The following is a 17,697-nucleotide window of genomic DNA, read 5'->3' as shown; positions in this document are numbered from 1 at the left end:
CCCAGGTTTCTTCAACTTGGAGAATCCCACCTCCCAGGCTACCACCCAGGTTCCAGCCTTGGTTTCCTCAACTGCCCCTGGAAAGATCCTCCCAGCCCCAAGGTCCTCTGAGGTCCAGGCAGAGCACTGACCCCAAGAAAGATGGCTGCTCCAGGCTAGGGGAAAGAGGCAGCCGTCCCCCGGCTTACTGGGTGTGTGTTTAGCCAGGAAGAACCAGCTGTTTTGATGTTAGGGAGCCCCCAGTCTGGAGGGAGGCTGAGCTGGGCAGACACCCCAAGTAGTCAAGGCTGGGGCAGAGGAGGCACTGGGGCTGGGGGACACCAGAAAGAACAGTGAAGGTTCCCTGGAGGACAGGGCAGCTAGGCCCAGGAGGAGGTGGTGTCACCTTGCAGAGGACAGGGAGGCACATGTGCCCAGGGCAGGGGACACAGCAGGGTCCAATGCTCAGCCCAGGATCCAGACTCCCCCAGGGCCTCTGGAGAGCCACGGAGGGTGAGTGAGCTGAGCAGGGCCACTGAGCTGGGTGTCAGGATACCCCTCGGGAAGGCTGGAGGCTCAGGCTGGGTGGAGGCCCAGGCTAGGTGGAGGCCAGCTGCCTCACAATCCCCACCTCAGCCTGAGATGCACGTGGTGTCCCGGAAGCTGCCTCCAACCCCCATCCCAGCGTCTTCCTGCCCTTGACTGTGTTGGCGGCTAAGAATAGAGGCTCCCTTCCTGGCCCCACCGGAAACCACAGCTACGGGGGGCACGTCCTGAGCCTGGCCCCTGTTCTCACCATCCGCCCCCTAGGCTCTCTCTGTCCCTCCTGAGGCTCCTGTCCACCCACCCATGAGCAGAGGGGAAACCAAGGCCAGGAGACCCTAGCCACCAGCCCCACCAACTTCAAATCCCACATGTGGTGTTGGGCCCATCAATTCCTCCTTCCAGGCCTCGGTTTCCCCATTTATAGAACATGCGTCTTTACTGCCTGTGGAATGATGGCTATCAGTGCTGACGTCAGATGCATCGGGGCTGAAAGCAGGGAATATGAGACAGATCTTTACCTGTGTTTACTGACTGTCAAAGGCATTCTTAACCGCTGTGCCACCGGGGTTTCCTTCAACTCTGTGGATCATAACAAATTTGGGTAACATTGCCAAGAATGGGAATTCCAGAACACTTCACTGTGCTCAGGCGGAACCTGCTGGAGCCCTGGCGGCACACTGGTGAAGAGCTCAGCTGCCAACCGGCATTTCGCATCTACCAGCCACTCCTGAGAAACCTCATGGCGCAGTTCTACTCTGTGCTACAGGGTCGCTATGAGTCAACGGCAACGGATTAGCTGTGCTCATGCAGAACCTGTACACAGATAGATCAAGAGGCAGTCACTGGACTGGAACAGGCTGATACTGCGGGGTTTAAAATTAGGGAAGGCGAATGGCAGGGCTGTAGCCTTTCACGTACCTAGTCAATCTGTTTGCTGAGCAGATAATCGGAGAAGCTGGACCATATGAAGAAGATCGGGCATCAGGATCGGAGGAAGACTCATTAACAACCTGCGTGATGCAGATGACACAACCTTGCTTGCTGAAAGTGAGGAGGACTTGAAGCCCTTACTGGTGAAGATCAAAGGCCACAGCCTTCAGTATGGATTACACCTCAACACAAAGAAAACAAAAATCCTCACAACTGGACCAATGAGCAACATCATGATCAAGGGAGAAAAGATGGAAGTTGTCAAGGATTTCATTTTACTTGGATCCACCATCAACAGCCATGGAAGCAGCAGTCAAGAAATCAAAAGATGCACTGCATTGGGCAAATCTGCTTGCAAAAAGCCTCTTTAAAGTGTTAAAAAGCAAAGATGTCACCTTGAGGTCTAATGTGCACCTGACCCAAGCCATGGTATTTTCAATTGTCTCATATGCATGTGAAAACTGGACGATGAATAAGGAAGACTGAAGAATTGATGTCTTTGAATTATGTTGCTGGCAAGGAATATTGAATATACCATGGACTGCCAAGAGAACCAACAAACCTGTCTTGGAAGAAGTACAACCAGAACGCTCCTTAGAAGCAAGGATGGCGAGACTTCCTCTCACGTCGTTTGGACATGGTATCAGGAGGGACCAGTCCCTAGAGAAGGACATCACGCTTGGTAAAGTAGAGGGTCATTGAAAAAGTGGAAGATGCTCAACAAGATGGATTAACAGTGGCTGCAACGACGGGCTCAAACATGGCAATGATTGTGAGGATGGCACAGGACTGGGCAGTGTTTCATTCTGTTGTACATAGGGTCACTATGAGACAGAACCGACTTGATAGCACCTAACAAAAACAACAGCCCCCTCCCTTGCAAGTGTGGTGAGAATCAGACTTAGTGCAAGTGCTCTGCCCAGGCTACTTCCTAAAAGGGTCACTGTCCCAGTTATCACAGGGCTGAGGGCAGAGGAAGTGGGAACAGATACCTCCCCCATCTCATACCCCATCCATCTGGAGCCCCAGCCCTGCCTCCTTTCCCACCACATTTGACCTTCCTGCAGTTCCCCACAGCCTCACACTCTCTCTTGCCTCCCAAGTCTTGCACTTGCAATTTCTGTCTCTCTGAACTGGGGAATTCCTACTCATCCCACAAAGCCTCAGTTCCCATGCCCTCTCCCCCCTGGTTGCTTTCCCAGCTCACCTTCTGGGCTCCCTTAAGTCCTGTTGTTGCTCTCTCTGGCCCAGCCCTGACCTCAGGGGGCTGGAATTGTCTGTGTCCAGCTCTTTCTCCAGCTTTGGACATCCTTGAGGGCAGGCTTGGTTCCAAGTCTTATCTGGGGCTCAGAATGGTCCCACCACATGGGCTTGGCACAGAGTTACACACTTGAAGAGGAACTGGGGGGAGAGATCAGGGAAGGCCTTACAGAGGTGGGAGCCTTGGAGCCAGGGCTTTGATGGATACATAGAAGTTGGAAAGAGAAGTTAGGGTTAAATGGTTCAGACAATGGGATGGAATGGGAGTGGGACCCTCTAGGGGGATGGAAGGCATGAACAGAAGACTGGAGGTCAGAAGGAGGAAGGATATTGAGTGGGGAAGCCAGAGGGGACAAAAAGGAGGCTTCCAAACACTGCTGGAGGGAGGCCAGGGCCAGAGTGGGGAAGGCAGAAGTCCATTCTCCTTGCTCAGAGCCTGGCCCAAGGGACCGGGTGGGGCAGGGTCAAGGCCAGGACAGACCAGTTCCACTCCCTTCCAGGCTCTGACCCAGGGTCAAGGGACTGTCCCTGCTTTGTGTGTGTAAACGGTAGCCCTGGTCATCCCTTCACGGCCAAGTCCTGCCCTCCACTCACCCTCAAAGGCTGATCCCAGGCTCTCAGCCCCGAAGATGGTAACAGGAAGGAGCCAGCCTTGCTCAGCCAGGCCCAGCCTGGACACCCTCTGCTTTTACCCCCTGGGCTGATGACCCCAGCTCTTTCAGGGAAGCCAAGCCTGCCTGTGAGCCCGTTCCCAAGTCAGCTTCAGCTCCCTGGCCCCAACCCTACCATCATTCCTGGTGACAGGCTCCTTCCCTACCCTTGGCTCATGGGGGCGTGCCTCCCAGCCCAGGCCTTTCCCTCTCCCCACCCTTGCCTCAAAGCTACCCCCAAGGATTTGTCCTCAAAGGACCTTCCCCCGGAAGACCCTCACCTACCACCCTCCTCTCACCTGCTCTCAGAAAGCCTTTCCCAGGCTGCCTTGCCCAGGAAGCTTCTGGAATAGAACCTTCTCCCTGGAGAGGTCTGTACCCCAAAAATGTTCCTGCACCCCCTCCCAACCCGTCCCCTGGCAGGGACCTGAAATAGGCCCCTCGCTTATTAAGCACCTACTGTATGTCGGGCCCAACTGTTCCGGGTTAGCAGGCTTGGGACCCTCGCCTCTGGGCGCCCCAGTGGGAGCTGACCCCACCCGGCCCACACCCGCCCCACCCACTCCGGGGCTTGGGTGCTGCCCAGGCCGTGAATAATTGGGGCCTGGCGGCGGCGGCGGACAGAACCGGGAGCGGGACCCGGAGCAGGGAGGAGGCGACCCCCCGGGCACTGTGCCCTGTCCCCTGTGGCCCGCAGGCGCCCCCTCCTCCAGCAACCCCGGGGGTCCCCCCCGGCCAGGCTAGGGGCGGCAGCTGACCCCAATCGGCCAGGCCCGGGCCTGGGGGCGTGGCCGGCGCTGGGAGGGGGAGGTGCTGGCTAGAGACAGAGACAGAAGGAGAGACACAGAGACAGAAGGAGAGGCACCGAGACAAGGACAGAGCAACAGAGCAGCGGGCGGCGGAGAGGATCCCCCGCCCCAGACCATTTTTAGCCCGGGAAGCCCCTGCAGGCCCGGGGACCTCCCCTCCTCCTGGACCCCGGCCCGCGGGCCCCCGCCCCCACCCAGCTTCCCCTGCCGCCGCGCCCGCCAGCCGAGCCCGCAGAGGCGTGGCGGCGCCCGCCCCGGCCGTGACTCGGTTTCCCCGGGGGCAGCCTGCTCTCTGGGATCCTCCCACACCCGGCCTCGGCACCCCCACGTCCGCCAGGACCCCGAAACGTTCCCATCGCCAGGTGAGGCCGGCTCTCGAGGGGACGTGGGAGGCGGGGGGGGGCGGGGAGGCACTCTGGGTGGCCCGGGGTGCGTCCCGGTGGGCGGTAGAGCGGCCAGGTGCTGGGTGTCGGGATGTGGATGCCCGGGAGGGAGCTGTGGTCCTGCTGCCGAGGGGAGATCGTGGGGCCGGTTTCCGGGTCTTTGCCGGAGCGAGGGCGGGAATGTGTTGGGTTTTGGGTGTGGTGGTGAGCACCCACCCTGCATGGGGAGCTGTGTCTCTGTCTGTCCTGTGTGCCTGTGTCTGTGTATGTCTGTGTGTCTGTCCTTGTATGTCTGTGTGTGTTATGTCTATCCTGTGTGTCCGTGTGTCTGTCTGTGTCTGTGTATTGGCCAGCTCTGGCCAGTTCACAGGGACTCTTGCATCCACCATGAACCCAGGCCTCACAGGCTGGGCCTGTCTCCTCTTCTCCCACCCACCCCCTCATGTGGCGCCCCCAGCAGAGCCACGATGAGCGCTAGGAGGGTGCCCATTTGGCAGATGAGGAAACTGAGTCACCAAGGGGACCGCATGCATGGGGCCCAAGGCTGGCGCCCCCACTGTGCACCCCTGGGGTTAGGGGTGGGGATGGTGTCACCAACAGGAAAAGTTCACAGAAGCCAAGCCCTCCAGCTGCCTGTGAGGCAGGGAGATGGGTGGCCTGGGGACTGACAGTGTCTCCGTGGGTCTGGTATGTGTCCTGTGTGTGTGTGTACGGGCATGGGGGGTCCACAACCACGGGCCAACATCAGGTGTTGGGCCTCTCCTGGCCTGGGGACTGACATGGTCCCCACGGTGTCAGGTCAACAGGTGTCCGAGTTCACCTGGCCCACTGTCAGGGGACTGAAGGAACATGGGAAACAGAGGCTGAGGAGCCAGGGCCTGCTGAGGCCACTGAGAGCTTTCGGTGCCCCGCCTGGCTGCCCCACAGCCCAGAGCAGGGAGGCCCCCAGGCAGGCCACAGTGGGGCACAGGCTCAGGAACAGGAGTGAGGCAGGCCTGGATGGAGCAGCCCAAAGGGGAAAGCTGAGGCTCGGCAGCCCCCAGCCCCCTGCTCCTCCGCCATGGCAGACCCGAGCCTCAAATCCAGGCTTGTCTGAGGCAGATTCGCCACTAGGGGAGGCTGGGCGGGCCCAGGCCTGGGGACAGGCAGACAGAAAAGCCACAGTGGGGTGTCGCGTCAAAGATGAGACTTCATGACAGATAGGGGGATCACGAGTTGACGCCTGAGGGGGGGTGGGTGACGATGGGGAAGCATCAGGTGGAGGAGGGGCCGATTCTTGGGAACCAAAGCACACATTCCATCCTGGGTGGCATGAGGGGGCCCAGGCTGGTCCCAGGGCCCCCCTACACCCTGCGCTTTGGTCCCTGATCAAGGACAGTGCCTGGACGAGGGAGAGCTGAGTCCCCGTCCTCCAGAGCTAGTACCTGAGGCGGCAATTCCTCCAGCCGAATTCCAGAAGCCCCCTCCCATCGTCAAAGTTCCAGCCCCTTGGAATTCTAAAACCTGGAGGCTGCAGGATTCCAGAACTGGGACCGTTAGAATGCCAGAACCCTGGGTCCTCCAAGTCCATACCTCCTGGTCCTTAGGCGGAATCCGGCGTCCACGCCTGCCATCGGCACAGAGAGGGAGGTGATAGTTCTGGGGCCTCACAGTGCTGCTGCCAGAACTCGGTCTGAGGAGAGAATAGTCCCCACTGGTAGAGGCCGCGCTGGCGCTCCTGGCCAACGTGGGAGTAGGGGAGACCGTGCCAGGTCCCCTGACCAGCCCTCTGCCTGTGGAATTTAACACGGCTGCTATCACCTGTACCCGCTGGGGGGACTGGAAACTGCCAGCTGTGGCCAGAAGATTCAGTGCCAGCTTCCAGCCTCCCCCTGGCCAAGGGCTCTGGGTTATGGGTTTGTCCCTAGGCACGGGGGTCATGAGGGAACCCTGTGTGTGGGTCCCCTGGTGCATAAGGGTGGGGGGCAGAAAGGCCCATGAGATTTGGGAGGCCAGGACTGGGGCAATGGCCGCAGACTCAACTGAGCCTGCAGGAATGTTCAGAACCATCTCATGCCAGCCTGCTAGGGAGGGAGCTCACTGTCCCAGGAGGAATTCAAGTGCCAAATCTGAAGCTGCAAAGAGAATGTTGCTGCCCTAGAGTCTTGGGCCAAACCCCCCTCCCCAGGGCAGATCCCTCACCCTGACTCTCTGAGCCTCAGTTTGTCCACCTGAGGCCCTGCTCCCACTAAGTCTACTGTGGCGTTGGCTCTTGGCCTGGGAGGGAAGCTCACTACTGCTGTCAGGAGCTAGATAATTTATGAGGTTTGACAGGAGGCTCTGCCAAGGCACCAGTTAACGAGGTGGGGAGTGAGGACTGGCAGCCACACACACATTCACTTCCATGGCTACCAACGGCTTCCACTGAGCACCTACTGCATGCTCAAGGCTGGATTAGCTCCTTCCCACCATCGTCCCCATTTTACAAGCAGGGAAACTGAGGCTTAGAGCAGGGACTTCAGTCCAAGGTCATTGGGCAGCTAAGTGACCAAGCCAGGTAGGATTCAAATCTAGACGGACTGACTTTTTACAAACTTCCATTCTGTTCCTAAAGAAAATTCGTATAATTACAGCCCACATCTGCTTTCCAGCAGCCATTCAATCCCTAGCGTGCTTTTCAAGTATTTATGCATATTTATAGGGTCTGTGGGTGACACGAACTGTTTGCGATTGAATGCTAACCTGAAGATTGGTGGTTCGAACTCACCCAGGGGGACCTCAGAAGAAAGGCCTGGCAATCTGCTTCCAAAATAGCAACCCCCGAAAACCCGACGGAGTGCAGTTCTACTCTGACACACATGGGTTTGCCATGAGTCAGAATTGACTGGCTCGATGGTGACGGGCTTCTGTCAAGATTACAGCCAAGAAAATCCTGCTCCGTAACCCATGGGTTCGCTGTGAGTCGGAAGTGACTCCACAGCTATCAAGAATAATAAATGTATATTTATATGTAACTCGGCCTGAGTTTAAATGTCAGCTCAATTCCTGCTGGGTTTGGTCGCCTTGGGCAAGTTACTTAACCACTCTGTGCCTCAGTTTACCCCCTCTGCAAAATAAGGATAAAAGTAGTACCTACCAGCTTTCACTGCCTGGCCCGGGCAAACTCCTACACAGCCTTCAATGCCCCATGCGGCCCTCCTCCATTCCCTCCCCCAACTGCACCCTCACTGCGGAGCCAGAGATGGCTTGTGCTTTGTGCCCAGAGCAAGGGGCAGGGGAGCAGGGTTCCAGACCCAGCCTCCTGGGTGACCTTGCATAAGTTTCTGCCTCTCTCTGGACTTTGAGGTCCGCCAGGGTGTGTCCTTTTTGAGAATTGGGGCTGTTTATTGAATGGCCTTGCTTTATTTTTAGTCTATTTCATCACATCTGGCCTTGGTGCCATGGTACTGCCGATTCATCCACGTGAGTCCATCCAGCCAAGCGTCTCTCTGGCTTTCTCCTCCAGTCCCACGCCGGGAACCGGTCCTTCCCCATGCTGTTTATAACCCATTCCTAGGGAACCCAGCATTCCAGATAAGCTGGGGGTTTTTTGATTCCCAAAATGGAACTGGGTTTCAGGGCTTATTACTTGTTATAAAAGCTAGAGGCCACAGAAACGGGAAAAAGAACCCACATAATCCCCTGTGCCATCCTCGCAATTCCTTTTTATGCTTGAGCCCATTGTTGGAGCTACTGTGTCAGTCCATCTCGTTGAGGATCTTCCTTTTTTTTGCTGATCCCCTACTTCACCAAGCATAATGTTCTTCTCCAGGGACTGATCCCTCCTCACAACATGTCCAAAGTATGTGAGATGCAGTCTCGTCATCCTAGCTTCTAAGGAGCATTCTGGTTGTACTTCTTCTAAGACAGATTTGTTCGTTCTTTTGGCAGTCCACGGTATATTCAATATTCTTCGCCAACACCACAATTCAAAGGCATGGATTCTTAGCTTTCACATGCACATGAGGCAACTGAAAGGCAATGAACAACACTTGGAATCCCACTAAGGCAGCACTGGGGTCGAGCCTCCCCCACATGCATTCTGGAAAAATCCTGCCCTATGCCCTGGCTCCGGAGCTGGTGACCCTTGGCTGACAACCAGCTGCCCTCCCACACCAGACTTGCCCTGGATGCCAGAATTTGACTAGTGAAATCTATTCTGAATACTGCAGTCGACTAAGGGTTTGGATGGGTGACAGATGGGGAAACTGAGGCTCGGGGAGAAAAGCCACTCCCCTGGGGCTGCACAGTGAGTGCCTGGGCTGGAGTACAAACCCCGGCCTCCGCAGCCCTTCTCTGTTGTTAGCCGCCGTCTGATCAGTTCTGACTCATAGCGACCTGATGTACAGCAGAATGAAGCACTGCCCGGTCCTGTGCCGTCCTCGCAACTCATTTTCATGCTTGAGTCCATCGTTGCAGCCACTGTGTCAGTCCATCTCGTTGAGGATCTTCCTCTTTTTTGCTGATCCTCTACTTTGCCAAGCATGATGTCCTTCTCCAGGGACTGATCCCTCCTCGCAACATGTCCAAAGTATGTGAGATGTAGTCTCGTCATCCTTGCTTCTAAGGAGCATTCTGGTTGTACTTCAAAGACAGATTTGTTCGTTCTTTTGGCAGTCCATGGTATAGTCAATATTCTTCGCCAACACCACAACTCAAAGGCATCAATTCTTAGCTTTCACATACATATGAGGCAACTGAAAACACCATGGCTTGGGTCAAGTGCACCTTAGTCCTCAAGGTGACATCTTTGCTCTTCAACACTTTAAAGAGGTCCTTTGCAGCAGATTTGCGCAAGGCAATGCGTGGTTTGATTTCTTGACTGCTGCTTCCCTGGCTGTTGATTGTGGATCCAAGTAAAATGAAATCCTTGACAACTTTAATCTTTTCTCCGTTTATCATGATGTTGCTCATTGGTCCAGCTGTGAGGATTTTCGTTTTCTTTATGTTGAGGTGTAATCCATACTGAAGGCTGTGGTCTCTGATCTTCATTAGTAAGTGCTTCAAGTCCTCTTCACTTTCAGCAAGAAATGTTGTGTCATCTGCATAATGCAGGTTGTTAATGAGTCTTCCTCCAGTACTGATGCCCCATTCTTCATATAGTCCAGCTTCCTGGATTATCTGCTCAGCATATGGATTGAATAGGTATGTGAAAGGATACAGCCCTGATGCACACCTTTCCTGACTTTAAACCAATCAGTATCCCCTTATGCTGTCTGAACAACTGCCTCTTGATCTATGTAAAGGTTCCTCATGAGCACAATGAAGTGTTCTGGAATTCCCATTCTTCGCAGTGTTGTCCATAATTTGTTATGATCCACACAGTCAAATGCCTTTGCATAATCAATAAAACACAGGTAAACATCCTTCTGGTATTCTCTGCTTTCAGCCAGGATTCATCTGACATCAGCAGTGATATCCCTGGTTCCATGTCCTCTTCTGAAACCGGTCTGAATTCCTGGCAGTTCCCTGTCGATATACTGCTGTAGCCGTTTGTGAATGATCTTCTGCAAAGTTTTACTTGCGTGTGATATTTATGATATTGTTCTGCAATTTCCGCATTTGGTTGGATCACCTTTCTTAGGAATAGGCATAAATATGGATCTCTTCCAGCTGGCTGGCCAGGTAACTGTCTTCCAAGTTTCTTGGCATAGACGAGTGAGCACTTCCAACGCTGCATCCATTTGTTGAAACATCTCAACTGATATTCCATCAATTCCTGGAGCCTTGTTTTTCGCCAGTGCCTTCAGAGCAGCTTGGACTTCTTCCTTCAGTACCATCGGTTCCTGATCATATGCCACCTCTTGAAATGGTTGAACGTTGACCAGTTCTTTTTGGTATAAGGCTCTGTGTATTCCTTCCATCTTCTTTTGATGCTTCCTGCAACGTTTAATATTTTCCCCACGGAATCCTTCACTATTGCAACTCGAGGCTTGAATTTTTTCTTCAGTTCTTTCAGCTTGAGAAACGCCGAGCGTGTTCTTCCCTTTTGGTTTTCTATCTCCAGCTCTTTGCACATCTCATTATAATACTTTACTTTGCCTTCTCGAGCTGCCCTTTAGAATCTTCTGATCAGCTGTTTTACTTCGTTTCTTCCATTTGCTTTAGCTGTTCAACATTCAAGCGAAAGTTTCATAGTCTCTTCTGACATCCATTTTGGCCCTTCTCTGGGACCCAGCAAATACTTCCTGGTGTTCCCCAGGGGCCTCAGAGGAGAGAAACTTGGTCCTAGTCCCTGAAGGACGTTGAGTCTGGGGCGAGACAGAGCTGGAGAGTGTCATAGTAGGAGAAGTAGTAGTAGTAACAGCAATGGTAGTTGTGGTATTAGTAATAATACAACCCAAGTGGGAAGTGAGGTAAGTCAGGGAAGCCTTCTTCAAAAAGGGGGTATTTGAGCTGGGGTATTGAAGGCTATGTAGGAGTTCACCAAACCACTGGCAAATCCTCTCTCTGCCTCCCAGGTGTACCTGAGCCACTGCCAGTTCATCCCTCCTGGAACATCAGCCAGATGGAGTAGTAACCATCCCCAGCTGGCTCCAACGCCATGTGGCCCAATAACAGCTCTCTGGGGCCCTGCTTCCGGCCGACGAACATCACACTGGAGGAGCGGCGCCTGATCGCCTCGCCCTGGTTCGCCGCCTCCTTCTGCCTGGTGGGCCTGGCCTCCAACCTGCTGGCCCTGAGCGTGCTGGCCGGCGCGTGGCAGGGCAGCTCGCACACCCGCTCCTCCTTCCTCACCTTCCTTTGTGGCCTGGTCCTCACGGACTTCCTGGGACTGCTGACCACCGGGGCCATCGTGGTGTCCCAGCACGCCATCCTCTTTGACTGGCACGCGGTGGACCCCAGCTGCCGCCTCTGCCACTTCATGGGCGTGGCCATGGTCTTCTTCGGCCTGTGCCCGCTGCTGCTGGGGGCTGCCATGGCCTCGGAGCGATACCTCGGCATCACGCGGCCCTTCTCCCGCCCAGCCACCTCCTCGCAGCGCCGCGCCTGGGCCACGGTGGGGCTGGTGTGGGCCACCGCACTGGCGGTGGGCCTGCTGCCGCTGCTGGGCATGGGTCGCTACACCATGCAGTACCCCGGCTCCTGGTGCTTCCTCACGCTGGGGGCAGAGCCGGGCGACGTGGCCTTCGGTCTGCTGTTTGTGCTGCTCGGCAGCCTTTCGGTCGGACTGTCCTTCCTGCTCAACACGGTCAGTGTGGCCACGCTGTGCCGCGTCTACCACGGGCAGGAGGCCGCCCAGCAGCGCCCCCGGGACTGTGAGGTCGAGATGATGGCTCAGCTCCTAGGCATCATGGTGGTGGCCACTGTCTGCTGGATGCCACTGCTGGTAAGTTGTAGCAGCCATAGTAACAGTTGTAGTGATACAGCAGTCCCCACTCAGCAGGGGATGCATCCTAAGACCCCCAGTGGATGTCTGAAACCACAGATAGTACCAAACCCCCCTGTATATACTGTGTTGTCCTATCATACATACCTATGATAAAGTTTAATTTCGAAATTCGGCACAGTAAGAGATTAACCGGCCGGAAGCATCAGCATGGTCACGCTGGGCAAAGGGATGATTCACATCCCGAATGGGATGGAGTGGGACTGCACGAGATTTCATCGTGCCACTCATTTAACATTTTCAGACCTCAGTTGACTGCAGGTAACTGAAACCTCGGATAAGGAGAAAAAAAAAAAAAAAAGGAGGGGACTACCTTAATAATAATCCCTGAGTTGGGAGTGAGATAAGTCAGGAAAAGTTTTTTCAAGGAGGGGATATTTGAGCTGGGGCATCGAAGGCTGTGTAGGAGTTCACCAGTGGGGGCTCTACAGGAGGCTTCTCCCACCTTGGCCTACCTAGAGATGGGTAAATGGGCCCTGAGCCTCCCAGGCAAAAGAAACAGCAGGTGCAAAGAAGCTGAGTGAGCTAAGGGGAGGGAGGAGGAGGGGAGGGCAGAGAGGGGACAGGACAGGTGGTGCTGGGCCACGGGGAGGACTTAAGAGTTTTCCCCCATGGGAAGTGGGGGCCCTGACTCAGGTGCTCACAGGCGCCCTCTGGCTGCTGCGGGGAGAACAGCCTGTGGGGGCTCGGGTGGGAGTGAGGGACGAGGGCGGAGGCGACTGAATTGGTCCAGGTGGGGGATTATGAGCTGGGCCAGGTGGAGGCAGAGGAGGGGGAAGTGGGTGGATAGGACTTGGCACATGTCGTGTACCCAATAAATAATAATAATAAGACACGAATATGGAAGCGCCTTGAGCTCTATGAGACCAGGACTGGGAGGGACCCCGGAAGACCAGGAGGATAACTCGTTTCTCAGCCAGAAGCACCATCCTGTAACCACCCTCCCCTTGCAGGCTCCCGGTCCCTCTGCCTGTAGGGATGCTCAGGGCTGAGCGAGGCCCTGACTCCTCCACCCCACAGACTAGCGCATGTGCACACACTGGCCTCAGTCTCCTGCCTGTAGACTGGGCCTGCTCAGGACCTAGGGTCGGTTGTTAAACTGTCGGTCAAGGGCAGAGAGGAAATATTTTGGGCTTTGCAGGCCAGCCGGGCCACTTAACCCCGTCATCGCAGAGCGAAAGCTGCCAGGGACATGCGTAATCAAATGAGCACAGCTGTATGCCAGTAAAATCTTATTTATGGATCCTGAAATTTGAATTCATATCTTTTCAAGGGTCACAAGATAGTATACGCCTTTTTTTCCCCAGCGCTTTACACATAGAACATTGGTAGCAAACAAACACCCCCCCAAAAAATGACTGTGTGCCAATAAAAACTTTTAGACCCTGAAATTTGAATTCATGTCATTTTCACGGCTCACAGAATATTGTACTGCTTTTCATTTTTCTCTAACTATTCAAATGTAAGACCACTCTTAGCAAAAACAAAAAAAAAAAAAACAGGTGGAGGACCAACCCCTACTCTACGATCTTTCCCTATCCATGGCTTATGGCTTTCAGACCAAAGACCACAGACGCTCCCTCCGAACTCCCCTGGGAAACCCCGATTAGTCTCCAGTTACCTTCCCCGGTGGTGTGGGCACTGGCAGCACCTGGGCGGCCGCCATCACAGCTCCAGTCACTGTGCCCTAACAACCTGGTCATATACGCACCTCCCCGATGACTGTGAGCCTGGGAGGGTCGGAGCTGGCTCTGTCTTAGGCGCTCATGTGTCCCCAGCATCGCCTGGCACACAGTAGGTGGTGCTCAGGAAATCTTTTTTTTTTTTTTTTCTTAAAGAAAATAAATGAACACACCAGGTGTAATAAGAACAGTGGCGGTAACAGTGATTCCTAAGGTCCCTGGGTAGCGCAAATAGTTTGCACTCAGCTTTTTTTACTATCGAAAGTTTGGTGGTTCGAACCCACCCAGTGGTACCGCAGAAGAAAATCCCGGCAGCCTGCTTCCATAAACATTTAAAAACTTATCGCTGTCTAGTCAGTTCCGACTCGTAGTGACTCTAAAGGACAGCATAGAACTGCCCTACAGGGTTTCCAAGGCTGTAAGTCTTTAGGGAAGCAGACTGTCGTGTCTTCCTCCCTCAGAATGGCCTGTGGGTTCAGACTGCTGACCTTTCAGTTAGCAGGTGAGCACTTAACCACTGTGCCACCAGGGATCCTTCCGTAAAGAAGGAGCTATCTAGTCCATTCCAACTCCTAGTGACTCTGTAGGACGAAGCAGAACTGCCCCCTAAGGTCTCCAAGGAGCAGCTGGTAGATTTGAACTGCCAACTTTTTGGTTAGCAGTCGAGTTCTTAACTGCTTCACCACCAGGGTTTCTCCACAAGGACTACAGCCTGGAAAACCCTAGAAAGGAAGCTCGATTCCATTCCGTAACACGGGAGGTCGCCATGAGTCAGACTTGACTCAACAGCAGCTGGTTTGGTTGTTTTTGTTTGTTTTACGACAGTAACGTCACCATATTGAACGATTTCAGGAGAAGAGCAGAAAGAGTGCGCTATTTTTTTTTTTTAATTTATTTTTGTTGTTGATGGTGAGAATATACACAGCAGAACAGGCACCAATTCAACAATTTCTCCATGGACAATTCAGTGACATTGATTACATTCTTCCGAATTGTTTCTCCCACATTAACATAAACTCACTACCCTCTAAGCTTCCTATCTGACCACTCAAGTTGCTGTTATCAGTTTGATTCCTTAGAGATACTTCCTGAAAAAAGCACAGTGCCCAAGGCAGACATTCTTTACTAGTTAAGCTCAACCGTTGTTTGGTTTTAAGAAGACTTCAGGGGATAGTTTTGGTTTAAGGTTTAAAGGGAGTGTGCCATTTATGCACACATTAAGGGAAACTCAGAAAGGTCAGGCAACCCTCCTGAGGTCACACAGCAAGGCCGGGAGACTCTAACTCAGGGGCTCACCGGGTGCTGTGCCACCAAGGGGAAAGGGCCGGGCTGGGAGGCAGGACTGGTCCTGGCTAACCACTCTGTCCCTTGTCCCTCGGCAGGTCTTCATCGCACAGACGGTGCTGCGGACCCCACCTCTCATGAGCCCGGCTGGACAGCTGCCCCGAGCCGTGGAGAAACAGCTGCTCATCTACCTGCGTGTGGCCACTTGGAACCAGATCCTGGACCCCTGGGTGTACATCCTCTTCCGCCGCGCTGTGATCCGGCGGCTCCAGCCGCGCCTTAGCACCCGGCCCAGGCCGCTGTCGCTGCGGCCCCAGCTCTCCCAGGGACCCGTGCTGCAGTAGACCTTGGAGTGGACATCGGTGGTGGCTCTGGAAGGACAGCCAGACAGAGTGGCTCTGCCAGCGTGTCCCCCGTTAAACGCTGTCCTCCCTGATGGTTCCCTCTGCCTGAGCTGATGTTTCAGGAGCTGGGGGTGCTGGGGCAGATGGAGAGCTGGAGCCAGCACTGTGGACTGATTTCTGTCAGACCTGGGGACCCCAACTCCTCCCTGATCCACCTATACAAAGCCTCTGCCCTCCCTCAGCCCCTCCCAGTTCTGAGTCCCCTCCCCTCCTCTAAGCCTCACCTCCCATTTCTGAGCCCCCTCACATCTCTGAGCTCCCAGCCCCAGGAAGGGTGTATGTGTCCGGGGAGAAGGTTCTGGAGAAAATTAAACTCGTAAGGCTCAGGTTAAGGAGCGCCGGTGGCACAATGGTTAAGTGCTCACTGCTAACCGGAAGGTCGGCGGTTTGAACCCACCAACTGCTCTGAGGGAGAAAGATCTGGCAGTCTGCTTCTCTAAAGATTTACAGCCAAGGAAACCCTACAGGGCAGTTCTACTCTGTCCTTTAGAGTTGCTATGAGTTGGAATCAACAGCAACTGGCTTTGGTTTGGTTAAGGCCCTGGGCGAGCAAGTCCTCACCTTCCAGAAATCTCTCGAAGGAGAAAATAACCTCCTTGCTGGGGTACAGTTGGCACCCCCAGAAACCCCAATTTGAGAAGGTCGTCTAGAAAAAAACTGAATGTAAATGGGGAGGGCACCCCCTTTCTTGCCAAAATATCTGTCTGCCCCCAGCTTTGGGTCGGGAAATTTTCAGCCTTGGGGTTTGCATACACCCAACCACGGCGGACGATACAGCCCAGAGCAGGACTGGGGTCTGGGGAAGCAAGGAGAGGGTGGCGCTGCATCTAGCTTCTCTCCCCACCTCGTTACTGACTGTTCACTGAGCACTTTGCAAGTCCTCGCTCCTTGAATTCTCCCAACAACCCTTACGGGGAGGTTCTATGATTAAACCCATTTTGGGTTGAAAAAGAGAGAGGGAGAGATATGCATGAGACCACGGGGTGAAGCAGCTGCTTCCTCCACCCCAGCTGTGGCTCATATCCCTCAGAAGTTTATTGTTGGTTCATTCATTCATTCATTCATTCATATATTATCTCCACAGCATTTCAGGTGCCCCAGTGTCTTGAGCAGCACCTGGCACATAGCAGGTGCTCACTATTGACCGCATGGGTGGGTGGCTGGGTTTCTATCAGGCATCTTGTACGTTCAGACCATGGGCTTGCACATCTGGTATTTAATAAAGCAGCTGGCACGTAGTAGGTGCTCAATTAATATTGCCCTGGTAGACAAATGGAGCATCTGTTGAGTAGCTTGTACATCCAGATAGTGAGCTTGCAGACATCTGACATTGAATAAAGTGCTCAGCACATAGTAGGCATTTAATAAGCATTGGATGTTGGCATCATATTTCCACCCAGCACCCCAGACCCTGATCCCTGTCCCCCAAGTTCTCCCACAAAGGACACACTTAGCCACAAGGTTGGAAGGTGCCTTTATTCACCACCAGCCCTCGAGGTACATGAGGAAGGAGCCGCTTCCGGCCCCCATTCCCCTGCCTCTGCCCCCCTCTTTCCTTCCACAGACCTGGGATCCACTTACACCTCTCTGGGCCAGGCCCAGATGAAACCAAAGCCCCCGTTTCCACCCTTCTCTTGCTCACTAGGGGAATGAGGTCACCTGTTTCTGGGGAACCCCGGCCGGAAGGGTCAGGAGGGAGATGGGGGCCACTTTTCTAAAGAGGCCAAAATGATGTCACACCCAAGCTATGGCCTGTCACGATGGAGGAGGGACTCTGAGTCCTGCAGACCAGGCACTGGCTCCTGGGGCATGGAGGAGGGGGCAGGTCCCTGAGCTGGGGGCTTGGGGGACTGGGAACTCAGGGGGTCCCTAGGAAAAGAACCAGGAGCAGCAGATATAGCAGATGGGAACTTCTGGGGTCCTAACTGGGGCTTGGGAGAAAGGGCGGGCTTCTGGGGCATGGTGGAGGCCTGTGGTGTCGGGGCCAGGTGGGAGGCCGATAGGTGTTGGGCTGGGCCCAGGCTGGCCTGGGTTTCATGTACCAGATCATGGGGCTGAGGCAGAGGCCTTGGGGTTTTGCTGGGGGCTGGAGATGGGTCTCTGGGGGGTGGGCTTGGGGACCGAGGTGGAGGCGGGGGCTTGGGGTCAGGCTGGGTATTAGGGTCAAGGCCAGGGGTCTGTGGGCGCATGACATTTCTGGAGCTGAGCTGGATTCTTGAGCTGGTCTGGGTTTTGGAGCTTAGTTGGGTTCCAGAAACAGGCTGGGTTCCGGAACGAAGATGGGCTCCAGGTCTGGACCAAATTCTTGAACTGGGCTGGGTTGCAGACCCAAGCTGGGTCACAGAGCCTGGCTGGGTCTCAG

At 54.5% G+C, this 17,697-nt stretch overlaps 1 protein-coding gene and 1 long non-coding RNA gene across 4 annotated transcripts; one reads left to right on the top strand and one right to left on the bottom strand.

Moving 5' to 3' along the window:
* Positions 1 to 979: 979 nt before the first annotated feature.
* Positions 980 to 3,640, bottom strand: LOC135230593 (uncharacterized). Of its 2 annotated transcripts, XR_010321171.1 has the most exons (4): positions 2,663 to 3,640; positions 2,018 to 2,115; positions 1,444 to 1,535; positions 980 to 1,338 (listed from the first exon to the last, which is right to left on the bottom strand). It is a non-coding gene; the product is annotated as an uncharacterized LOC135230593 (long non-coding RNA). The 2 variants fall into 2 exon arrangements; XR_010321170.1 differs by having other exon boundaries at positions 1,444 to 2,115.
* A 433-nt stretch (positions 3,641 to 4,073) lies between these two features.
* TBXA2R (thromboxane A2 receptor) lies at positions 4,074 to 16,703 on the top strand. Of its 2 annotated transcripts, none has more exons than XM_064280284.1 (3): positions 4,074 to 4,536; positions 11,037 to 11,905; positions 15,030 to 16,703. In XM_064280284.1, the coding sequence occupies exons 2-3, from the start codon at positions 11,120 to 11,122 to the stop codon at positions 15,273 to 15,275; spliced, it is 1,032 nt and encodes a 343-aa protein (XP_064136354.1). In that variant the 5' UTR covers positions 4,074 to 4,536; positions 11,037 to 11,119; the 3' UTR covers positions 15,276 to 16,703. The 2 variants fall into 2 exon arrangements, with proteins under 2 accessions (XP_064136354.1, XP_064136356.1); XM_064280286.1 differs by lacking the exon at positions 4,074 to 4,536 and adding an exon at positions 4,616 to 9,106.
* Positions 16,704 to 17,697: the final 994 nt, after the last annotated feature.

This window comes from Loxodonta africana, chromosome 3, assembly GCF_030014295.1.
Source record: "Loxodonta africana isolate mLoxAfr1 chromosome 3, mLoxAfr1.hap2, whole genome shotgun sequence".
In the NCBI taxonomy this organism is placed as follows: Eukaryota; Metazoa; Chordata; class Mammalia; order Proboscidea; family Elephantidae; genus Loxodonta; species Loxodonta africana.
This window is presented reverse-complemented; position numbering and strand designations above follow the sequence as displayed.